This window comes from Callorhinchus milii, unplaced genomic scaffold (assembly GCF_018977255.1).
Source record: "Callorhinchus milii isolate IMCB2004 unplaced genomic scaffold, IMCB_Cmil_1.0 Scaffold4, whole genome shotgun sequence".
Classification (NCBI taxonomy): Eukaryota; Metazoa; Chordata; class Chondrichthyes; order Chimaeriformes; family Callorhinchidae; genus Callorhinchus; species Callorhinchus milii.
The window spans coordinates 9,088,922-9,113,059 of record NW_024704745.1 but is presented as its reverse complement, the minus strand read 5'-3'; the positions used below and the strand labels follow the sequence as shown (position 1 = coordinate 9,113,059).

The following is a 24,138-nucleotide window of genomic DNA, read 5'->3' as shown; positions in this document are numbered from 1 at the left end:
TCTTTATCAGCTAACTGGATTCTCTGTATAATCCTCCTCACCACTGGTGAGGAATTCTACCTGGGTCTAGATTTATTCTAATTCTGTAGCAATTTGTAGCATTCCTTCTGTAGTTTCTTAAATGAAACTTTTCGGAAAACCAGTTTCAAATTTAAGGCTGTCGTTGCAAAATTCTGTACACTGTGAAATAAATAGAGTGAATCTAGACCCAGATGGACTTTCTAATCACCCACCTCTCTCCCCCATGTGTCTTCTTGGGAAGCACTGAGATATAATTGGTAAATCACTCCAGGAACAGGAGGAGATGTAGACCACCACAAATCTATCGCCTCTCCGCCAACACACACACACACACACAGACTGAAAAATATTTTCTGTAAGGAATAAGGGGGTAAAATTCACAGTGGTTTCTGAATCAAATCCTCGTGTTAATCAATGTTAGGAAACAATCACAACTTTTATACCTCCACCAGTGGTAAAAAAAATCATTTTTTAACACCCACTCCCCTCACCCTTCCCCCTCATCTCCTGCTATCACCACAAACATTATGCATATTTACAAGCAACCATATCTTTTTTAGCAAAAATGCCCTTCACATTATTAGAATCTTTGCATTTCATATAGCATCTCATCCCATCGGTCGGATGTCTCAAAGGGCCTTCGCACAATTTACTGTGAACAGTATTGACTGTCTATTTGCAAGCAAGTCTATACATTTTCTAAAAAGCGCAATGCTGAGAATTGAATGAGTTACAAAGACCCAGCAGTTTATTTTGGGCAAGAGCATGCCCTGATTCAAAGAGCACATCGCAATTGGCTATGGACAGTAGCTTGAAGGGTTAAGCCAGTCTCATCACCCTTGCAGTGTATTTGAATACACGATTTGTGTTTAACGTTTAAACGCAGTCCGTTTTTTTCCAAATTTCAAAGAGACAAATGTTAAAAGCACGCCAGCAATGATAGAAAGCGCCCCGGTCACACAGTAGGCAATTCCAAGGAAAGAGTTCTTACTCCCCATCCAGGACATAGTTGAGAGAATCATTTCTTTCCTCCCTCCAAATGCAGTGACTGGGTAATCTGATACGTGCAGTTAAGGTTCCCAAAACTCACAGACAGAATACAGGCAAACATTGACACATCTCCTACCCGTGTTGGAGTGACATCTTGCCAAGCTTGGTTAGATATTTGAGACGCGAAATTCGTAATCCTTGCATTTGGTATAGCCCCTTATCACATCATCGGACCATCTTAAAAGTGCTTCAAGGGATTTTACTGTAAAGTGCAGTTACTGTGTGAATGTAGGGGTGAACTCGGCAACCGGCCAATTTGCACTCTACTCTGTCTCACAGTCATGAAGTGAATGACCAGTTTTATCTGGAGAATTGTTGACAGGAAAAATACCTGCGTTTTGATAGCACCTTCTTACCTTTCAGCGCCTTGGGACATCCTTCCGAAGTGAAAGGCTCCATACAAATGTAATTTTGTATCGTATTGTATCATGTGAAAACATCGCTAATTTCTTCACATGTAACTTCAAAAGCGCCTTGGGACATGTGAAAGGTGCTACGTAAGTGTCAATTATCAAGTGTAGCAACTAATTTTGCAGGCAAACTCGGCAACCATTTGCACCACTAAGGTCCCACAAAGATCCATGAGATGAATGACCAATTTAATCTGGCAGGTTGTTGCTAAGGGCACTGGGAGATAGATATTACCCTTTTTTTTTGAATAGCATTACAGGATCTTTAACACTGCCCAAACAGGTAGCTTTCCCTTCCCTCCCCTCACCCTGACCATTTCCCCCCTCCTCGCTCCTTCCCTTCCCTCCCTCACCCTGACCATTTCCCCCCTCCTCGCTCCCTCCCCTCCCCTCACCCTGACCATTTCCCCCCTCCTCGCTCCCTCCCTTCCCTCCCCTCACCCTGACCATTTCCCCCTCCTCGCTCCCTCCCTCCCCTCCCCTCACCCTGACCATTTCCCCCCTGCTCAGGTCATGACCCAACTGTGCAGTGCCTTGGGACGTCCTCCTGACGTGAAAGGCGCTTTATAAATGGAATCTTGTTGTTGTTGTTGTTGTTTATGATAAAAATAAACAACAGGTTTAACGTCTCAACCAAAGATAGAAATCCTCAACAATACAGTGCTCCCCCCGCAGTACTGTAGTGTCAGCCCAGATGATGAGCCCAAATCCCAGTGTGAGGCTTGAACCCCACGGTCTTTACGGTAAAGATTCCTATGGTATTACAGGCAGGTAGACCACCTTACCATTGCACAGTGCGGGAGACAGGTCAGTAAAGGATACTATATTGAATCTTAATACTGTAATTCCCAGCAGGGAGTCCGTTGACAAACTCCTCTTTGCGATCCAAGTATCGATAAAGCTTTCGGAAATTTGGGAAGGCATCAGTTCTCATCCAGACAATGAAGTCCTCATTCACAAAGCCATTGTTATTGCCATGACCTAGCGTGTAAATGTCCTTCTGCCAGTTTGGAGGTCTCACTGTACCTAAAAGCAAAACATTTTAACTTTAGAGGTTGAGGTAAGCCATTTTGGAGTCCTGTAGCTCAGTGGTTAGAGCACTCGCTTTGCAAGCGAGAGACCTGAGTTCAATTCCAGTCGGGGCGAAACCTTGGGCAAGTTTCCTTACTCCACACAGAGCCTAATAATAATCCCTCCAAAACCAAAAACAATAATAAATTGGTCATTTTCAATCTACAACTGTTTGTGGGACATTGCTGTGCGCAATTGGCTGCCGCGTTCGCCCACAAATATACAGTCAATTCACTTTACAGTGTGTTCTGTGAAGCGCTTTGGGACGTCCTCCCGACGTGAAAAGCGCTATATCAAATGCAAGGATTATTATTATTATTATTATTATTATTGTTTATTTATTACCTTTCCTCTAACTCCACACATCATTAACCCATTCCCCTGTCAGTGGAGCTTCTTCTCAACGTCTCCTCTTGATGGAACAGCAAGAGATTTAGAAGGCAATCAATGGCCACAAATCTGTGGTCTACATTCCAGCACTTCAATTCACCTTGAATAATCCTTGCATTTGATGTAGCGCCTTATCACATCTTTGAGACGTCTCAAAGTGCTTTACAGAATATATTGTAAAGTGAATTGATTGTATATTTTTTGTGGGCGAAACGCAGCAGCCAATTGCGCACAGCAGTGTCCTACAAATTATTATTTTTATTATTTTTGTTTTGTTAAGGATCTTATCACGTTGTTGAGATGTCTCAAAGCATTTCACAGGATATATTGTAAAGTGGATTGACTGTGTATTTTGTGAGGAGGAAACGTGACAGCCAATTGCACACAGCAGTGTCCTCCATACAGTCATGGATTGAGTGCCCAAATATTTTTTTGGAGGGGTTACAATGAAGAACATCCAAATCTTCTGTTTAGGGCAATCACATCACAGAGCTTGTGTTTTTTATCGATAATATTAAAAATAATCCTTACATTTGATATAACACCTTTCACGTCAGGAAGTGCTTGAAAGCGCTTCACTGGATATAATGCAAAAGTCCAGTTTAGGCGAATACAGCAGCCAATTTTCTGCCAGCAATATCCCACAAACAGCCGTGAAGTGAAAGACGAATTTTATCGGGGGAGATTATTGGGAGATTACTGGAAGAAACCGTCCTCTCTTTTTTCAATAATGCTTTGGGATCTCAAGCCTCCACCTGAACCAGGCAGACAGGACCTCAATTTAACATCTCATTCAAAGGACGCCACTTCCAACAATGCAAGATTTAGGGAGTAGTCAGGTGTAGAATTGTACTATAACATTTGTGGTACACAGACATGGAGCCATGCTAGCGTTTCAACTCCAACTTTCTATCACAAAACACAAACATGTTACTTTCCCTTTTAATTTCTTTGCTTTGCCTGCTTTTGTCTTCCAGACAACCGGCTCCCAGGACAAAGATGTCCAATATATTACATGACATTTCCCGCTAGATGGAGACAGTGAACTAAATGTACTTTGTGAACAGCCTCTGGTGGTGGAATGTTTATATTGCATCACTGCAGCTCACTGATGGTGCACGGAGCTTCAGACTGGTTCCAATGCTTTCCTCAGTTCAGTCTCTGGGTTGGGATATTTCAGCTTTTTTGTAATCAACTTCACAACTTCTTAGACACTAGAATTAATAATAATAATAATAATCCTTGCATTCGATATAGCACCTTATCATGTCTTCGAGACGTCTCAAAGCGCTTCACAGAATACACTGTAAATTAAATTGACCGTATATTTTCTGGGCGAAATGCGGCAGCCAATTATGCACAGCAGTGTCCCACAAACAATTAATGTAGTACTTTAGAATTGTGGAGGATACCCCCTCAAGCACAAATAAGGCCTACAGTCTAACATAACTATTAATAATCTCGAAGACGTAGCCTTAGCGCTATATCAAATGCAAGGGTTATTATTATTATTAATAACAATAACAACTTACATTGATACAGCAGCCTTCACGCAGGATGAGTGCTGCTCCACTCCAGCCTGACTGACTAACTAATAATTAATCTCTAATATGTAATTTTTCAGGACGCTCCTAGCGCAGAGGAAGTTCACCAAGAGGTCTTTGGACTGTAAGCAGGTGTTACACTGTAGATAGAATAACAGCTGCTATCTCTGCCACAGTACAAGCCTTTATGTTTGTAAAATATTCAAACTACACTAGCGATCATGATCAGCAAAGCACTGGCCTCATCTCATATCACTGATCTCCAAGCAGGATACAACAATAACAGCTTACATTTATATAGCGCCCTTCACGCAAGATAACATCTCGGAGCGCTTCACAATGGCAGGGTTTAATGAAGAATTTTCAGGACGGGGGCGGTGGGGGGTGAGCAGGTCAAAGAGATAGGTTTTAAGTTCAGATTTGTAGATAGAGCGGGCATGAGGCGGAAGGATAGAAGTTCCAGAGTTTGGGGCTGTTCAAAACATTTGCCTGCAACTGTGTCATTCATGCTTTTAAGTATTTTGAAGTTGATAATTAATAAAATGTGTATCTGAGATCACTTTTGAAAAAAGGATATCCTTCATCACTCTGTGTTTGGGGAAAATAAAACAAATTCCCTCCATCCCTTAGGAGAATGGCATTGGCAGAGGTCCTACAAAAAGTATGATTCACTTTCTTTACTCTGGTGACCACAGAGACCGAGACGCAACATCTAGACGCTTGCAAACCTTTTTTAAAAAAATAAGTCTATCAAAATAAAAATATTCATTGCAGCTTTCAAGCTGCTTTTTCCGTTAAACATCATGAGGAAGAAAAACAGCCAAGTATCTGTAAAATCAGGGTGTATATAAATACCGATTGGTATTAAGCACATTAAAAGTATTCTTTGGGATAGGTACAGCCTCAATAGTATGTGTTGGAGAGAACTGCAGTTTACAGATCAGGAGATCACTGGTTCTAATCCCGGCCCGTGCTGAGTTTGTTGTTCTCAGGCAGGGTTGCAATCGAGAGGCTAAATTGATGAGGGAAGGGAAAACAAGCCTGAGTTCCTGCGCCTGGTACATCCGTAACAACCTCTACTGGTTGTGTTTGCCAAGTGAGGGAGGTCAGGCTCGTCTGCGATGCCTACTCTTACTGTATCGAGGTTCCCAATGGATACAAAAATTGGTCACACAATCCACGACTGTTTGTGGGACACTGCTGTGCACAATTGGCTGCTCGCGTTTTGCCCACAAAATACATAGTCAATTCACTTTACCGTATATTCTGAGAAGTACTTTGAGATGTGATAAGGCACTATGCAAGGATTATTATTATTATTGTTATTATTATTATTATTATCATTAATAGCCACTTGGGCAAGGAATGGAATGGAGGGAAACTAGTTGCTTGTGGAACCACACCCAGCCGAGAGAAAGTCAGACAAGGAGCAGTTATTCCCCTTTATTGACTTGGAATGTGGGGAAAGATAGTATTATTAATAATAATAATAATAATGATCATAATCCTTGCATTTCCCACTCTTTCCCTGAAATTAATATGGTTTGGATGTTATCTTGTCTGGAAGACTTTTTTTTCCGAAGGATACGTAGACTTGAACAGACTCTCTGATGGAAGCAGATGCACGTGAACATCCTGCACCCAGCTGGCCTTTTCAGTAATGAAGAGGGCACTCGGCTGGTTGGCAGCAACAGATGTGTAATTCCATCCTCAGACACGAACCGAAGCAGATTCAGATTCAGATTCGAGAGGAAGCAGTCAGTGCCGTGACATCCAGTTATACACACTGCATGGATCAACACTTCCTCATCACTACACCCAGCGTGACCCATGACACCAATCTGTCTGCAATTTACAATCACAACCACTCAGTTGTTGCTGAACTGCTTTTAACATTTCATCTTTCTGAACGTTGCAACATAAATACACACACATACATATATATATATATATATATATATATATACTCCTTTCACAACTTCAAGCTGCTTGTTAAATGAGTCCAGCCCTCTGGCCTCAGCCATCATTCCTGGTAACCTGTTCCAGCCATTAATTGCCTTCCGAGTAAATAAATCCCTCCAATAATAATAATAATCCTTGCATTTGATATAGCGCTTTTCACGTCGGGAGGACGTCCCAAAGCGCTTCACAGAACACACTGTAAAGTGAATTGACTATATGTTTGTGGGCGAACGCGGCCACCAATTGTGCACAGCAATGTCCCACAAACAGTCGTAGATTGAAAATGACCAATTTATTATTGTTTTTGGTTTTGGAGGGATTATTATTAGATTCTGTGTGGAGTAAGGAAACTTGCCCAAGGTTTCGCCCTCTGCCTGGAATTGAACTCAGGTCTCTCGCTTGCAAAGCGAGTGCTCTAACCACTGAGCTACAGGACTCCACGTGTCCGTATCGGTTGGAGGAGAAATGTTTAAATCAGAATTTTTGAAAATCAGCATAGTATTTATCAGATGCGGATTGAAACAAACTTGGACCTGGTAAAGCTTTACCCTGTACAGTGCACAAGCCATACACCAGTGCACTCAATGGTCATAATAATCCTTTGACGTAGCACTTATAACATCGAAATGTCTCAAAGCTTCACAGTGGTTACTGTTAAGTGCAATGATTGTTCATTAGTAAGCAAATATAGCAGCCAGTTTGACACCGTAATGCCCCGCCAACAATCATGACCCACATATCTGGAGGGTTGCGAGCTAGGACACCAAGAAAAACTTCCTTCTGTTTTCCTGTCTTGGATTCCTGAAGATCCACCTCAATAGACAGAATCTTGGGTTACTGCACCCCCAGCAATGTAGCGCTTCCCAATGCTGTAGTGGAATGCCAAGTCTAGATTACAAGCTCAAAGTCCTCGACATGGGGTTTGAACCTCTGGCTCAGAGATGAAAGCACTACCAACTGAGCCAGATGGTGTGCTGCTTGACGAATACAATGATTTTTTTTATGGTGTACCTTAGTAACTATACAACCTATAAAAACTGAGCAATAAAATGAAAACCTGCAAAAGCCGCTGAAAGGTTATTGTGTGGAACAGGATTCCTAAACTTTATATTCCTGTCCGTCCACCAAGTGATGTCCCTGTCCAGCAGCGAAATGGTCCTTTCACAGCTAGTGTTGGGTAGGAACAAAAGAGAAAAGGTATCTGAAAGACAGAAAAAAAGATTAACGTGAACCACTGAATCTCAGCCACTGAACCAGATAGTCTCTCTTTGACCTATGGATAAGCTTTCAAAGTTTTCAAAGTGCTCTGTCACTCTGTCAAATGGATTGGACAAGATCCTGGCTTTTTAATCATCTCTTGCCCCCTCGCCACAGCAAACTGATCTTGCGACCTTGTAATGTAAGATTAGAAGTAGTTTGCTCGTCCTACACCAGTCCTAGTTAAAGATGTTGCCCAGTGACTCAGCCTTTCCAAAATGTCCAAAATGTTTCCTCAGGTCTACTCTGGAGCCGACCCAGGGAAGAGGAGGCAGCCTGGAGGTGAAGACATTAACTCAATCCTACAAGCCATAGCCCTTTAGAGGAGCAACAGTCCTAGCTGCTGCGATTTGTCCAAAAATACACAGTCGATTCACTTTACAGTATATTCTGTGAAGCTCTTTGCCATGTCTCAACAACGTGATAAGGTGCTATATCAAATGCAAGGATTATTATTATTATTATTTGTTGGACACTTTATTGTAGGTATAGTTTTTGAATTACAGGACTAAGGATGATTGTCTTTACACTGCATGTCAGTCTTACGGAAAAACATAAAAATGTATCTCTGAACTCACGGTCAACCCTTTTTTTTAGGTTGTAATTTGTTTAGGGTATTTTATTCCCCTCCCCCCCCTTCCCTCCTCAAACGAGAGCCTGTTTTCTCATCAAAAGGTCACCAGACAGTCACAACTCGAATCACATCATTCTTTCTCCTATCTGTCCCAGAAACTCACCGCACTCCAAAAGCAGCCTGCGGATATCGTTTCGCTCCATTAGACACGATTGTGATCAGGCTTTCATTTAATCTGCTTCCATATTAAATCTAAAACCTCCTGATCAGTTAAGGAATGTATTTGGACTGATTGCATCGTGTTTTCTTACGCTCCGCAGGAGGTACGCTAGCAGGCACAGAGCCCACAATAGCTATATGTTGGATACTGTGCAACAAAGTCAAGATTTGTTAGAGCACTTTCCATCTCCATGCATTCATGCTCCCCGGTCAGTTAGCACTAGAGCTGTCAATCACTGCGCTCAGACAGCCTTTACCAGAGCACTCGGGGAATGTAGACACGTGAAGGAAAAGGTTACGTGACAACTTAGATCATATAGAGTTGGTTGGTGAATCGGTTACCAGCGGGCTTCAGTTCAGGATTGTCACTGGAAGAGTTAATGGGGTTAGATGATTTTGTTTACACGCATACAGCAAGTTATTAGAACAGAAGATTAGAGGGTTATTAGATTTAGTGGCAATTGTGGTTAAGGCCATGACAACATTATAAAAGGAAATGGGTAAGTGCTTGCAGAGAATTAATACAGAAGCGTACGGAGAAAGAGCATGAAGGGTAATCAAAGACTGTAATTCACTTAAAAAGCAGCTCGATGCAGTGATAATAATAATAATAATATAATAATCCTTGCATTTGATAATAGCACTTTTCACGTCTTCTAGACGTCTCAAAGCGCTTCACAGAATATACTGTGAAGTGAATTGATTGTACATTTGTGGGCAAAATGCAGCAGCCAAGTTGCGCACAACAGTGTCCCACAAACAGTCATGGATTGAAGTGACAATTTATTATTGTTTTTTTTTCTTGAGGGATTATTATCAGATGTGTGGAGTAAGGAAACTTGCCCAAGGTTTTACCTGCCGGGAATCAAACCCAGGTCTCTCGCTTGCGAGGTGAGTGCTCTAACCAATGAGCTACAGGACTCCACACGGTGATGGAGGGAATGGTAAGGTGGGTGTTCTGGAAGAATGAGATCTGGTGGGCCAAAGAGTCTTCTTCATCCAGACCAATTTTGTGATCTTGTGATCTTCTGAATTGGGATTAGAATGTATGGTTTCAGTGAAAGAGCCACCCTATCTTCTGCCCCTCACAGCATTAAACTACTTTTTAAATGAGTCCAGTGTCCTGCCCTCAACCACCCTTCCTGGAAATGTGTTTTAGTCTTTGATTATCCTCATGTTGCACATTTGGAGTCAAATCTGCAATCTCTAACCCGCAAGAGGATGTCTTAACATTTTATGGATTTTATGGATCTCATAACACTGTGTTACAATGGGGATTCACTGCAGCACCTTTCACCTAGATAGAATATCTATCTAGGTAGAACATCTGAAAGTGGTTTACAAAAAAATTCAGTGGGAGCCTGAGCTGAGATGGATATAGGAAGAGCAAAGTAGGAGGTGGAGCAGTTAAAAGTGCAATCAAAGAGATGCGTCTTTAGACAGTTTCAAAAGTGGGGAGCGAGAGAGGGAGGGAGGCAAGATGAAGCAGAGGGGATTTGGAAGAGAGTTGCAGAGGGTGGGGATGGAAGGACACGGGCAAAGTAGCTGAAAGTTCAACGTTTGCCGAACAAACAGCAAAAAAAGCACAAAGACTTCAGTGCTTACCATTAAAAAGGCTGTTGGCTACAGCGCCACATGGAGCAATAGGATTTCCATTCCCATCTGTGTTAAAAGGCTGACAGCTATCGCTAGGCGTCTGCATTGGATCCAAAACAACAACAGAATTACAGCATTTGGATTGCTTCCAAAATTTAGGGTGAACGTTAAGAATTTTCCAAAATTCGACCCTTTCTTAAAAGTTTCAAGACAATAACCCTAACGCTAAGACGACAGTCGGTCATTTCGCAAACTTCAAATAACAATCCCCAGGTGAGGTTAACAAAAAATGCGTTCTTCGGGTATTAAGGTTGAAAGAGGTACAATAACAACAATAACAAAATTACATTTGTATAGCGCCTTTCACGTTGGGAGGACGTCCCAAGGTGCTGGGAATTGGTATCAGTGTAATTTGTAGGAAAACACGGCAGCTGCTTTGCACATTGCAATGTCCCACAAACAGCCATGAAGTGAATGCCCAATTTTATTTGGGGGATTGTTGGCCAAGACACTGAGAGACACCCTTCCTTTTCCAAATAGGTCCAATGGGATATTTGATGTCCACCTGAACAGGCAGACGAGACCCGAGTTTAACATCTCATAGAACCATAGAAATTGATGGCATAGAAGAAGGTTATTCAGCCCATCGTGTCTGTGCCAGCTTCCTTAAGAGCAATTCTTCAGTTCCATTCACCTGGCCTTTCCCCATCCCCCTGCAGTTGACTCTTTTTAAGGTATCTGAAGGATGGCACCTCCGACAATGCAGCACGCCCCTAGCATTGTACCTGACAGGTTCAGTATGCATTGGTGTCAGGCTCCTCAGCCTCAACAGTGAGGTTAGACTCTCGGTCAATGGCGAGAGGTATTTCTCAGTGTTGATACAATGCTGAGCAGAGAGGTTGATATGGGGTCAGCAAGTCGCAGAGGAAAGGAGGGCAAAAACTGTGGAGGGCCTTGAAGTTGAAGATGAGGATTTTGAACTCTATCCTCTGGGGGATGGGGAGCCAGTGGAGGCGGGTGAGGGTGGGAGTGATGGGGTCACGGAGCCTGGTGCGGGAGAGGACACGAGCTGCAGAGATCTGGATATACTTTAGTGGAAGAACTTATAGCATAAAAAGAGGGCAAAGTTACAGAATGTGGATGCATAAAAATCATTCATGTTCACGTACTGAAAGTCTAATAAAGTTAGTCATGTTGGCAGTATTTTCTCTTCCCCCCAGCTTTCATTAAGAAATTAAATTAATTCAACGTGACTGTGGGAGATCTTCAACAAAAGGAATTTGACAGCCGTTCAGTGCTTGCTGTTGCATTATGTCATTTTCATTTAGGAAACAGCTTAACGGGAGGACAGTAGGGTGGGTATTCTGAAAGGATGAGATCAAATGGGCCAAAGGGCCTTCTTCTGCCGATCCATCTTGTGATCTTGTGTCAGTTTACAGTGTATAGTTTGGGACACAACATGTCAAGTGACTGCCAGGATGGTGGAAGGTAAACTAGATGGACCTTGGTCTTCTTTCGCCTGGCAAATTCTTATGTTCTTATCTTATGTTCAGTTATTAGCTGAGCTGACAGGTGAGGAACTGTGGGATTGAATGGGTGGCTTTGGGCTTCTATATATAACTGGATAGTCAACATAAAGGTGAAAGAGAAGGGGAATAGGGCAGGATGGGATGAGATTAGAGATGAGTAGTATTTTGCAATTTTGTCTGTTCAAATTTTACATATTTTTCCCCTTGAAGTGGGCATGGTAAAAAACGCTGACTTCCAGGTCATCAGGTTGCCGCCGACATCAGTTCCTGATTTGCGCACGCACAGCGCACAGGAAGTGACATTGGCGGAGACCTGATTATAATCATTTTACGGATTAAAGCACTGCGTTATAACGAGGCTCCACTATATCAACAATCAGAATATTGGGGTTCAAAGCCGTGATAGGTTTATCGTCAGGGTGGCAGCATTTCCATTTTACACTTTCAAAAAAAATCCATGCATTTCATATTTTGCATCTAGAACCAGAGGACATGGCCTGCAATTGAAGGGGGGGTAAATTCAAAACAAATCTACGGAAATACTATCTCAGTGAGTGAGTTGTAAATGTATGGAATAGGCTCCCTTGGGAGACGGCAGAAGCAGAAAGTTTTGATTCTATCAAAAGCGAATTAGATCAATTCCTTTCAGGAAGTAACTTCTCAGTATATAGTATCTAGTTTGGGGCGTGAGATGTGCATGCGACTGCCAGGATGGTGGAAGGCGAATTGGATGGACCTTGTTCTTCTTTTGTCTGGCAAATTCTTATGTTCTTATGTTTATACTAGGAGGACGTATCAAAGAATAAACGATTGTCAGGGTCAGTACCTTTAATCTTCTTGGTAATCCCAATAACTGTGCATTATCCCTGGAAATCCCATACTGTCGATGGTTCTGGTAGTAGTTTCTCAATCCATAATACATGAAAACATCACCCTGGAGAGGAATCATGAAGGAGACAATTGGTTAGACAAAGGGAGAGAGTGTGTGCATACCATCGCCAACAACTGTAGGCACTATCTATGCTGGGATCTTGAGGTTGTACAAAGGGAAATCTAAAGGTATCTGCTTGTCTCTGCCCCCACCCTCTGGAACTCCATCCCACAATCCCTCCACCTCGCCCCCACCCTTGCCTCCTTCAAGACTTGTCTCAAGACTTTCCTCTTCGACTGTGCTTTAGGTGACCCTCCTACCCCTACTATCCCGCCTCCACATCTCCTGAATCACAACCACCAGCTCAGGTGCGGATCCCTGACTATCCAACGCCTTGGGACACCTCCTGATGTGAAAAGCACCATACAAATGTAATTTGTTGTTGTTATTTGTTGTTGTTGATAGTCCTGTCTCCCCTGCGTCAGGATGTTGTGGGTTCCAGCCACGCACTTAAGCTTACTGTCCAGGCTGGGGAAGTTCTGTTGAAGATACCATCCTTAAAATATAGATGTTAAACCAAGAACCTGTCTTTCTGTTGTTTAAGTGGATATTAAGTGGAGTCCTGTAGCTCAGTGGTTAGAGCACTCGCCTCGCAAGCGAGAGGCCTGAGTTCAATTCCCGGCAGGGCAAGTTTCCTTACTCCACACACCTGATCATAATCCCTCAAGAAAAAAAACAATAATAATTTGGTCACTTCAATCCACGACTGTTTGTGGGACATGGCTGTGCGCAACTGGCTGCCGCGTTTCGCCCACAAAATATAGAGTCAATACAGTTAGAGCCAAAAAAGACATCAATTCACTTTATGGTATATTTTGTGAAGCGCTTTGAGATGTCTATAAGATGTGAAAAGCACTATATCAAACACAAGGATTATTATATTATTATTATTATTAAAGACCGCAGAACAGCATAAGCAGGGAGTTTCTCCCGTTGTCCTATATAATCTCCCACATAAATTGATCATTCACTTCATGGCTATTTGTAGAACCTTGCTATGAACAAACTGTTCATCTATGTTCACCTAGAAATACAGACACTGCATTTGACAGCAATTATCTGTAATGTTGTTCAGAATCTTTTGAAGCTATATTAAACATAAGGATTATGATCAATCTGAAACTGGTTGCTCATTTATTTTTTCTCTTCAGTGCCCTGGAATGATTAATCGTGCCACGTATCACAATGCTCTGATTGCTTGACTCACTGGAGAAGATAGAGGAGAGGTGTTATGGAGACTGACTGGAGTCATCTCTGCACAAAGCTGCTCCCAGGCTACAGGGATCTTATTTCCTGACACAGGGCTAGTTCATGAGTCCACATTAGCCCCCTGATAAAATCTCAGTTATAGCCAAAAAAAGACATCAACAGTATGTGGCAGCAATGCTCTCAGCAACTCGAGTTCCAATATCGTAAGAAACCCTTGCAATTACTATAGCACCTATCACATTAGGAGGATGTCTCAAAGCATTTCACAGGATTTATTGTAAACTGGAGAGACTGTGTATTTTGTAGGCGAATGTAGCAGCCAGTTTGCACTCAACGATGTCACACAAACACCAAGATGTGAATAACAATTTTATTTGTTTTTTTTGGGCCAGGACACAGGGAGAAACTGCTTTCTCTTTGCAAAAAGTACAGATTTAGCATCAAACTATGCCATTGTTCAGAGCAGCCCTCACCTGCGTAAAGGGCCCTTATAAATGCAAGTTGATTATTTTCCAACAATCCAGCTGATTCCCTTTTAAACAAATTGGTAGACCTGGTGTCAGTGAGGGCTTTGAAACAGAGAGATCCCGTTTTCTCTGGTTTTGTATTACAACATGCAGTTATTGCGTCTGCAGTTACTTGCCGTGCAGTTTCTCTCACTTAGCAGCAACTAAAATTAAGTTTGAACCAATAAGCAGGTCACAAAAGCGGTGTCAGAATGACTGACATGTGTCCTGACTTTGCAGGAAATACGAAGGGCATATGCTCCAAAACAATCATCATGGCTTGGATGTAACCAGAATTATTCTGTGAATTCTGTGCTCCAACCAGTCCATGCCAGTGTTTATATTCCACATGAATCTCCACCCACTCCTTACTCCCCCCAATACCCATTCCCACACCATCCTATATCCCTTGTGTGTATATTTAGGATAATGCTTTCTATTAACTTCAGCGAGATAGATGTTTTGCGGAACTTACCTGGAAACTTTCCTCCAGAGTGAAGTTTATGGTACAGGTGCACGGTTTGGTCCAATTGCGCCAGTCCTCTCGCAACAAGCTACAGTGTTGACAAGCTCCATCCGTGTAATCAACCTATCACAGAGGAAGCACCCTGTTAACATCGATTGACACATCCATCTCCAGGCAGACGCAAATTTATTATTGCTAAAGGTAAAGACATCCACTGCTGAAAATCCACACCACACGCAGTGATCCACTGCCACGCTTAAAATAAATAATAATCCTTGCATTTGATATTGCGCCTTATCATGTCGAGGTCTCTCAAAGCACTTCTCAAGATTTTCCTGTAAAGTTTAATGACTGCGTATTTGTTGGCAAGGAATAATTGGTTAACTACATGATGGAGAGCAACTGTAATTCCCTCTGTGCACATGGTTAGCACAATCCGCAAACTATATCCAACTGACTGAGTGAGAGGCACTCGTCAGTGACAGAACCTGTATTATCTACAGCAGTGATGAAGGGACCTGGAAAAGATCTATCTCAGTGCAATGGGGTGGGAGGATGAGATATGATACATTAACCATCAGTACCATAACACTGAACAGATTGTTACACTAGTGCCCTTCTAATAGTCAGTAACCATTTAACTACTTAAAAGGACATGCATCGAGAGATTACTGAACATTCTCGCTGCTTGGCTTTCAGTTCCCGTCTGGCCTTTGAGAACAAACAGAGGGAAGAACTGTGTTTCCTCAATAATAATGCACATGGGACCTGAATAATGATCTTAGGTCTGTGAGCTTCTTGCATGAGGTGCTCCCAGGGGCATCTGATATTGAGAGGGTAGGGCAGGGCAGGCTGGGAATCCAGCTCAGCTCTCCTAGTCAAGGGACAATGCCTTAATAATGTATTTCTATTATTTTTTAAATCCCCATAATTTAAAGTTCAAATGCACCATTCGAAAAGAGGAAGGAGTTTCTCCCAGTACCATTGCCAACAATTCCCCCAAATAAAATTAGACATTTACTTCATGGCTGTTTGTGGGACATTGCTGCGCACAGATACGCTGCTGCTTTCACCCACAAGTTACACAGTTACTACATTTTACAGTTTATCCAGCTTTGAAACATTCTACTGATGCGAAATGTGCTATATCAAATGACAGTATTATTATTAATAATAAGTTAAATATTTAGGCAGCTCAGCTACCCAAGTGTAGAGATTTTATGTATAGTTTTTCAAAAATTATTTTAACTTTTTAAAATGCAATTTTAAAACCAGTGTAAAACCACATTCACACACCCCACCACAGCCCCCAAATTGTGCAAATAATGTGAAAATCTTTACACGCATAGATTTGCCGAGACATTTATTGGGGTAAACACTTAAATATGGCAAACGGCAGCATTTAACATCAGAGCAGCACCTCTTGCGACGGAGGGTTCGCTCAATAAAAAGCAAGGTTCATAGGAGCAATCTTTGAAGAACGAGCTTTGTGAGAGTGAACTCTCACCGCTTTTTAACCGCTTTTGAACTTCTATTATTTTAAAATAACATTCAGCATCTTTATTCTTCTCTGAAGAAGGCAGGCCTGTCAAATCTTGTTCGCTTTGATTAATCAGTTTGTGCATTTCTGTTTTACTGAATACATAGAAAGGAAAATGAAAGGACAAAAGGTTTGATTTGTCGCTGCTCATTCAATGGCACACCTAGGAAGGCCCAGTTTTAAACGCTGTACCAGGCAGGGATATCACACCCAATCAATTAAATGTGGGTGGATTCTTACTTGTAAATCTTAAGGGTTATCACTTATGCTAGCTATTTCTTAGGAAACATAAATCCATATCCAGAGGAGAGTTTCAACGGTGACCCCACTGTACAGACCTGAAACTCTTTCACTCTCCCGTCGATCACAAGCAGGAAGATCCCAACGCTAATGCAGAACACTCCAGTGATGTAAATAGTTGGCAGCACGTTTTTAGCATTTAGAAATGGAGTCCATGCGGGAAGTCTTTGCTGTTTGAAAGCCGAATTATCTGGCTGGTTCAAGAGATCCTCACTCTCTAAACCGGTATCTCCTTTTTCCTTTGAATCTTTTTCCCTTGAAGCTTTTTTCCCCATAATTTTGTCAACGACTGTAACAAAACCACTGTTCTATATCTATATGGCACCTCAAGGCTTCAACCAAGGATTTCTGCTCTGCTCGACTTGGCTCGGTTCTGTGTCGACAACTTGGAAACCTTTGATACTCCCATAGTTACTTATTAACTTATGGGTTGTTTCGGCCACCTATTCTAGAGATCGGGAATACTTATGTTGGAACCAGTTCAGATTTTCCGCCCACAAAATACACAGTCACTATTCTTATTTGCTGTGTGCAATTGGCTGCCGCATTTTACAAAATATTTTCAGTATTTTCTGTAAAGCGCTTTGAGACATCTTGTCAGGGTGATAAGGCACTATGTTAAATGCAAGCATTATTAGTATATATTATTATTAATAAATTTAAAAATAAATTAATAAACTCCTCAAACGACTTTACAGGATTTACTATTATCAGTAAATTATTAATAATAATAAATCCTGTAAATTCGTTTGAGGAGTTTTCCCCTTGTGAAAGGTGCTCCATTACTTTTATAATAAAAAACAATAAATAGTCACTGCACTACATAATAATATTTAATAATAATAATCCTTCTATTTGATGTGAAACCTTGGGCGAAACCTTGGGCAAGTTTCCTTACTCCACATGCCTAATAATAATCCCTCCAAAACAAAAAACAATTATAAATTGGTCATTTTCAATCTACGATTGTTTGTGGGACACTGCTGTGTGCAATTGGCTGCTGCGTTTTGCCCGCAAATATACAGTCAATTCACTTTACAGTCTATTCTCTGAAGCGCTTTGAGACGTTGAGAAGACGTGAAAAGCGTTATATCAAATGCAAGGATTATTATTATATTATATATTATGTAGCAACTTTCAATCTGGAGAATGTCTCAAAAGTGCTTTAAAGGATCTACCATTAAGTGTACAGACAATGTATATTGTAGGTGAACACAACAGCCATGAAGTGAATGACCAATTTTATTTGAGGGATTGTTGGCCAGGAAACAGGAACAAAATTCCTTCTTCTACAGCTAATCGTCATATGAAACCCTTTGAGGCCTTGGGACATTTGCAGGTGCTATATCAATGCAAAAGATTATTAGCATTATTAATATATCTCAGTTCTGGAGTAAGTGAAGGTCGATCATTTATAAGCTGCATCTGATCGGATTGTCACTTTAAACATAAATGCTTATTAATACATAAAAGGGAAAAGTAAGGAAACACTCCACGATTACATTGTAATGAGCACCAACCAAAACTCTGAACTGGCCACAAATGTTTTCTAAGTGCTTCAATAAAAGGCAAGGAGAGGGGGAGAGAGAGGCAGAGAGAATGTAGTGTCAAGTGGCTTGTAAAATACCAGACCTAGTGTAAATGGTGCAATAGATCATTGTGCTGGGATTGTGTGATTCTGGGTCAGACAGATTACCAGCTACTTTAGCAATGATTCACTTTACCCCGTTTGACAATCATACATTTCAGACACACCTTCCTTCTCAACCTCGTACCCTCTAGCTTGAAACCATTACCCTGACTGGTAGTATTGTGATAATAACAATAATAGTCGTACTTGGAATTTTGTATTTGATATAGCACCTGCAAAGTTCCGAGTCCCATGGTCATGATCTGCTATCAAGAGAGAAGGGATTTTCTCTTGGTATCCTGGCCAGCAATCCCTCAAATAAAATCAGTCATTCACCTCATAGCTGTGTGCAAATTGGCTACCGTGTTAGCCTATAAAACACACAGTCACTACACTTAATAATATATTCTGTAAAATGCTTTTGAGACGTCCTCCAGAGTGAAAGGTGCTATATTAAAGGAAAGTATTAGTATTATTATTAACTATTATTATCTAGTGTAGTGACTGTGTAATTGTTTTTACAACAATAATAATAATAGAGCATCTTTCATGATGGGAAAACACCTCAAGGAGCTCCATGGATTTACTTTTAAGTGCAGTGATTGTGTATTTTGTAGGCAGAGGTTATCTGAACTGGTTCTAATGTACGTATTCTTGATCTCTCGGGAGGGTGTCCCAAAAGGTTTCACAGGATAGGTCGTAAAGTAATAATAATGATAATCCTTGAATATGATTTAGTGCCTTTTCACGTCATCGAGATGGCTCAGAGAGCTTCGCAGGATATACTGTAAAGTGAATTCAATGTGTATTTTGTGGGGGAAATGCCGCAGCCAGTTATGCACTGCAATGTCCAACAAACAACCATTGAGTGACTTTATTTGGGCGATTGTTGGACAGGATACTGGGAAAAACTTCCTTCTCTTTTCAAATAGTGCCATGGGATTCTTAATGTTCATCTGGACCGGCAGACAGAACCACGGTTTAACGTATGATCCTGTATGTTTTGTTGGCAAACATGGCAGTCAATTGATCTCCTCCTACAGAAAGAGTTGTGTTGTCTAAAATTAGAATCCAGTTACAGGCGAAAAAAAGTATCAGCTGTTTGTAATTCATTCAATGATATAATCTCGCAATTGATGTAGACCCTTTCATGTCAAAGCACTCCACTGGATTTACTGTGAAGTGAGTGACCAATTTTATTGATAAATTGTTGGCCAGGCTACTGGGAGAAACTTGGTTTAACATTTCATCCAAAGGACGGCACACTTAAAGCACCACATTGGAGTGTGAGCCTGGACTGTATGAGTTTGAAGTCCCGATTAGGGTTGAAAGTGTGATGTTCAATGTCACATCACATCTCTCAAACATTTGCAATCGATGAAGGTGAAATCATATCCATGTTATTGTTTCCCAAGTGGGCTGGAAAATGTGCTTCCATGGTTTGTTTTAGTTTTTCAACAGAAAATGCACATGTGGGACATGAGTCAGGTCACCGCAGGTACCGCACATGAAAGATAAAGAAATACATACGTCGAACATTTCTACAGCCGTTTCCTATTAGTTGAGATTTACAGGGTTCTTAAATGCATCACGCAGACCCCATACAAGTCTCATCATTAGCATTTGGGTCATTAGGGACTCCCCCTCCCACCTCAACTTGTGTGATAATCTTTTGGGTGAGACGTTAAGCCAAGGTCACGTCTGCCTGCTCAGGTGGGCGATAAAGAGATCCCACAACTCTGTTTGAAAAGAGAAGGGATTTTCACCCTTTTCTCCAACCCGAAATTCTCCCCAGATAAAATTGGTGATTCATTTTGTGACTGTATGTGCGACACTACTTTATGCAAATTGGCTGCTTGGTTCACTTACAAAATGTAGTCATCACTTTACAGTAAATTCTGTGAAACGCTTTGAGACATCCACTTTCATGAAATGTAAGGAATATTTTTATTATTATAATAATAATAATACAAAGCATCTTGACATGGTTCCAGCTTGGTTCAGTTGGTAGCACTCTTGTCTCTTGGCCAGAAACTTGAGGGCTCAAACCCTCTTTGAGACGTTTCCACATGAGAAGGTGCTAAAAAATGCATTTTTAAAAAATATATATTTCTCTCTTAGTGCAGTTCAAGACGATCAGACATCCTGTTGGGTTACAAGGGCAAGCCATGAAGTTCTGTATGACGCATTTAGGAAACATTGACTAATAGGTAACTGCTGTAGAATCGTTTGACAGATTTGTTTACCTTTCGTGTACAGCCTACAATCACTGGAGGGCATCATCCTGTCTCCATTCATTAGGTCATACATGGCAAGGGAATGTTTGGCGCTGACATGGGGCGCACGGAAATATATATTTAAATTAAGACGCCAAAACACGCAGACAGCCACTGTTGGCACCCAGACAAACCAAAAGCAGAATAATTTCCCACTTACATTTGTAAAAGTACACTTTATTAACAAGAGATGCTGACCAGCGACGTCAAGGCTATAATCCAATCTCAGACTGCAGAGGAGACTGTAATGAACTTCTCATGCTTCAATCTGCCTTTATAACATCATCAAAACCCAGTCACAGAATTACTGGCTTGCAAAGCCATTTTTCCTCCACTCATGAACCTGTATGTTCCCACAGCTGGCTTCCTTGCCTGCTCCCCCACCTGCCTGGATTTGAAGCCAGATCACAGTATTATTGGACCATTAAATCCACCTCAAAGAACACTAAGTAGCTTTTCCATGTCTATCGTTCACTTTAAGTTGCTGAGCTGTGTTATGTAGAACTGCATAGACTACACAGCACAGAATAAGCCATTTAGCACACCTGGTCCACACAAGGAGTCTCCACCACTCCCTGTACCCCTTTATTCCCTGCTCACTCATGTATTCTCTCCCTCTGTCCGGTCACATTCACCAAAGTGTTCAATACAAAGCTCCGTGTCAGGACTTTGAACTCATACAGTTTAAGATGACGGTCCAATACTTTCTATCCTTTTCTTCTAATTCATCTGCAAAATCTTGACTAACACTCAAATATAGTGTGGGAATGTGCTGCATTGTTGGAGGTGCTGTCCTTTGGATGAGACATTAAACCATCTGCCTGTTCAGGTGGACATTAAAGATCCCATGGCATGAGAAGGGGAGTTTCTCCCAGTGTCCTCCTCAACAATCCCCGAAATAAAATTGGTCATTCACTTCATGGCTGTTTTGGGGATATTGCTGTGCACAAATTGGCTGCTGCATTCACCCACAAAACACACAGTCAGTACACTTTAGAGTATATCCTGCGAAGTGCTTCGAAACATCCTCGTGACATGAAAGCTGTGGATTACAAGCCATCCATCTATATCTCCCATATTTATTTGACTAAACTTGAATTTAGAGTGCATTTGTTTTTCTGCAAACCCACACATGATGAATGATTTCTGTACAAATCAGTGAAAGATTTGTACAACATATCAGACCTGCGATTAACGCACAGCACGATGAATGAAATGATGTGTTAAGATTTCGAGTCGAATTGTTGAACATAATAGGGTGTTGCATTAAATATGGTAAGTGGTAAACTAAGCATATTGAATGTGGTGAGAACTTCAATTAGAGACTTAACTCCTAAACCGAATAAAACTTATTGTTTAAAGTTAAAACGTTCAGACGAGGCATTCAAACCCAGATTCCATCTATCTGTTCTGTTGATCAGATAGATGCAATGATACTATTATGGAGTGTAACTATAACAGAGTTTATTAGGTGGCATTGGCAAATATACCTTCCTCATCCAAACTCAGGTGTCAATTTGGCTCCGCTCTCTGAGTCAGTAGGTTGGGGGTTCAAACCCCACATCGAGACGTTCAACTCTTCAGACTTAGGTCCTAGGTTAGACTGAGTTCTCGGCTCCCATGGCACTACTCGAAAAGAGAAGGGAGTTTCTCCTACATTTCCTATACGTCTCCTGGACCAACAATCCCCCAGATAAAATTGGTCATTCATTTCATGGCTGCTTGGGGAACATTGCTATGTAAAAATTGGCTGCTGCATTTGCCTTACAGTCGTTTCACTGTAAATCTTGTGAAGTGCTTTGAGAAGTTTTGACAATGCAATAAGATGCTGTATCACATGTAAGGATTGTTATTATTATAAACTCACTAGAAACAATCTGTCCTTACTGCTGTTTGCAGATTTGCTGCCGTGGTTTTCTACCAATCATTCACTCCTCTTCAGGAATAACTCATTCAATAAAGCGAGAAGGGATTTTTCAGTGTTCAAGACTGTGAATTCTGTTACAAAGAGCAACAAAAAGAAACCACAACACACAAGGTATTAAGAATGTTTTATGATTTATTTATTACAGGAGTACAATTTAAAACAATTTAACACTGGGGGAAAGGGTATAAAATGTAATGATTTCTAATCGGATTCCTTAACACGAATTCCGTGTTGCAAATGGGGACTCTTTCCAGCGCCTGTAACTACCGTAACTTCCATCTGCGGAAATTCAGCTCTGGGAGTAGATCAGGTCAGAAAAGAGTTCCTTACCAAAGAATCCCACTAGAAATCGCTGCGTTTCAGACCCTGACGCCAATTGTTCTGTTTCCACACAGATGTAAGCAAGCCTTTTCTTGGCGAATGACATTTTGTATTAGAAAAGACCCAGTTTGACAGACCCTGATTGACAGGCAGATATGATGCTCGTCTCCAGCATCAACAGCGTTTCCTTTTTAACCTGAAAGATGTGAAAGAAAATCAGAATTAGGTTCAGTCCGTGTATGGTCGCTCAAGCCTTGCCCAGGCAGATAGCTTCAATGCACTGTTCCTATTTCTACTGCGCATTTACAGTCAGTGTGGTCTAATTTGCTAGACTCGCAAAAGGACACGTGAACGGCAGGTTTCAGACCCTGACCTCCTCCTAAGACACCGGGAGGCGCTTTTGACAAGTCAAAACTGAGGTCGGCTGAGATAACAATCACCCAGATAAAATCAATCACTCACTCCATGGCTGTTGGTAGGACATTGCTGTGCGCAAATTGGTTGCCAGGTTTGCCTACAAAATACACAGTCACTGCACTTTACAGTAATTCTTGTGAATCGCTTTGCAAAGAATTACAATGATTTGTAAAGAATGCACAGCATGGAAACAGGCCATTTGGCCCAACTAGTCCATGTCAGTGTTTATACTCCATGAGTCTGCTTCGAGATATGACCCCATCCACCTGCTCAGTTTTCCAAAGAAAACAAAATCCCTGCATTGGGTGCGTACCTGACATACATCAATTTCAAATGCGCAGGTTGGGAGATAGATGGGGTCTGGGGATTGCAGATTTATTGCTCGCCTTTGCTTTGAGAGCTATATTTCACACAGACAACTCTTGCTCTTAAATTGTCAGGATATGTATAATTCATATACGTATAGGTATATGTTGCCTGTGAAACATTGTACATATTTAAAGAAAGCAAACAGTTGAGTTTAGGAGAGAAATAATCACAGTTTAACCCACGAGGAATCTCCTGGGACAATAATCTGCAGCATTAACGTCTTTCAATTTAATGGTAGAGTTAAGTGTCCTGCTTGACAGTAGAGCACTTGCCTCTTGGGTCACCTTTTGGGTTAAAATCTCATGTCAGGGACTTTGCGCTCAATCTGGCTAATACTCCAGTGCAGTCCCCCTTGGGGAATTCCTGCATTGTCAGAGATGCTCTCGGTCAACTGAAATGTTAACTTGAGGTCCTGTCACCTGGATGTCAACAAAATCATGACACAATTTAATAATAATAATAATAATCCTTGCATTTGATATAGCGCTTTTCACGTCGGGAGGACGTCCCAAAGCGCTTCACAGAACACACTGTAAAGTGAATTGACTGTATATTTGTGGGCGAACGCGACAGCCAATTGCGCACAGCAATGTCCCACAAACAGTCGTGGATTGAAAATGACC

General features: G+C 41.4%; 2 protein-coding genes across 16 annotated transcripts in view; both read right to left on the bottom strand.

Moving 5' to 3' along the window:
* Positions 1-657: 657 nt before the first annotated feature.
* On the bottom strand, positions 658-16,938 carry tmem30c (transmembrane protein 30C). Its single transcript, XM_007895748.2, has 7 exons — positions 16,614-16,938; positions 14,745-14,858; positions 12,450-12,557; positions 10,104-10,194; positions 7,506-7,649; positions 2,304-2,507; positions 658-1,078 (listed from the first exon to the last, which is right to left on the bottom strand). Exons 1-7 carry the CDS (start codon positions 16,848-16,850, stop codon positions 891-893), a joined length of 1,086 nt encoding a protein of 361 aa, XP_007893939.2. The 5' UTR covers positions 16,851-16,938; the 3' UTR covers positions 658-890.
* Positions 16,939-22,583: 5,645 nt separating this feature from the next.
* cmss1 (cms1 ribosomal small subunit homolog) overlaps positions 22,584-24,138 on the bottom strand; it is a 154,900-nt gene continuing 153,345 nt past the window's right edge. For all 15 annotated transcript variants that reach the window (XM_042334352.1, XM_042334350.1, XM_042334351.1 and 12 more), the window contains one exon: positions 22,584-22,925. In XM_042334352.1, coding sequence (XP_042190286.1) covers positions 22,842-22,925 — 84 coding nt within the window. In that variant the 3' untranslated portion in view covers positions 22,584-22,841. The remainder of the gene's footprint in view (positions 22,926-24,138) is intronic.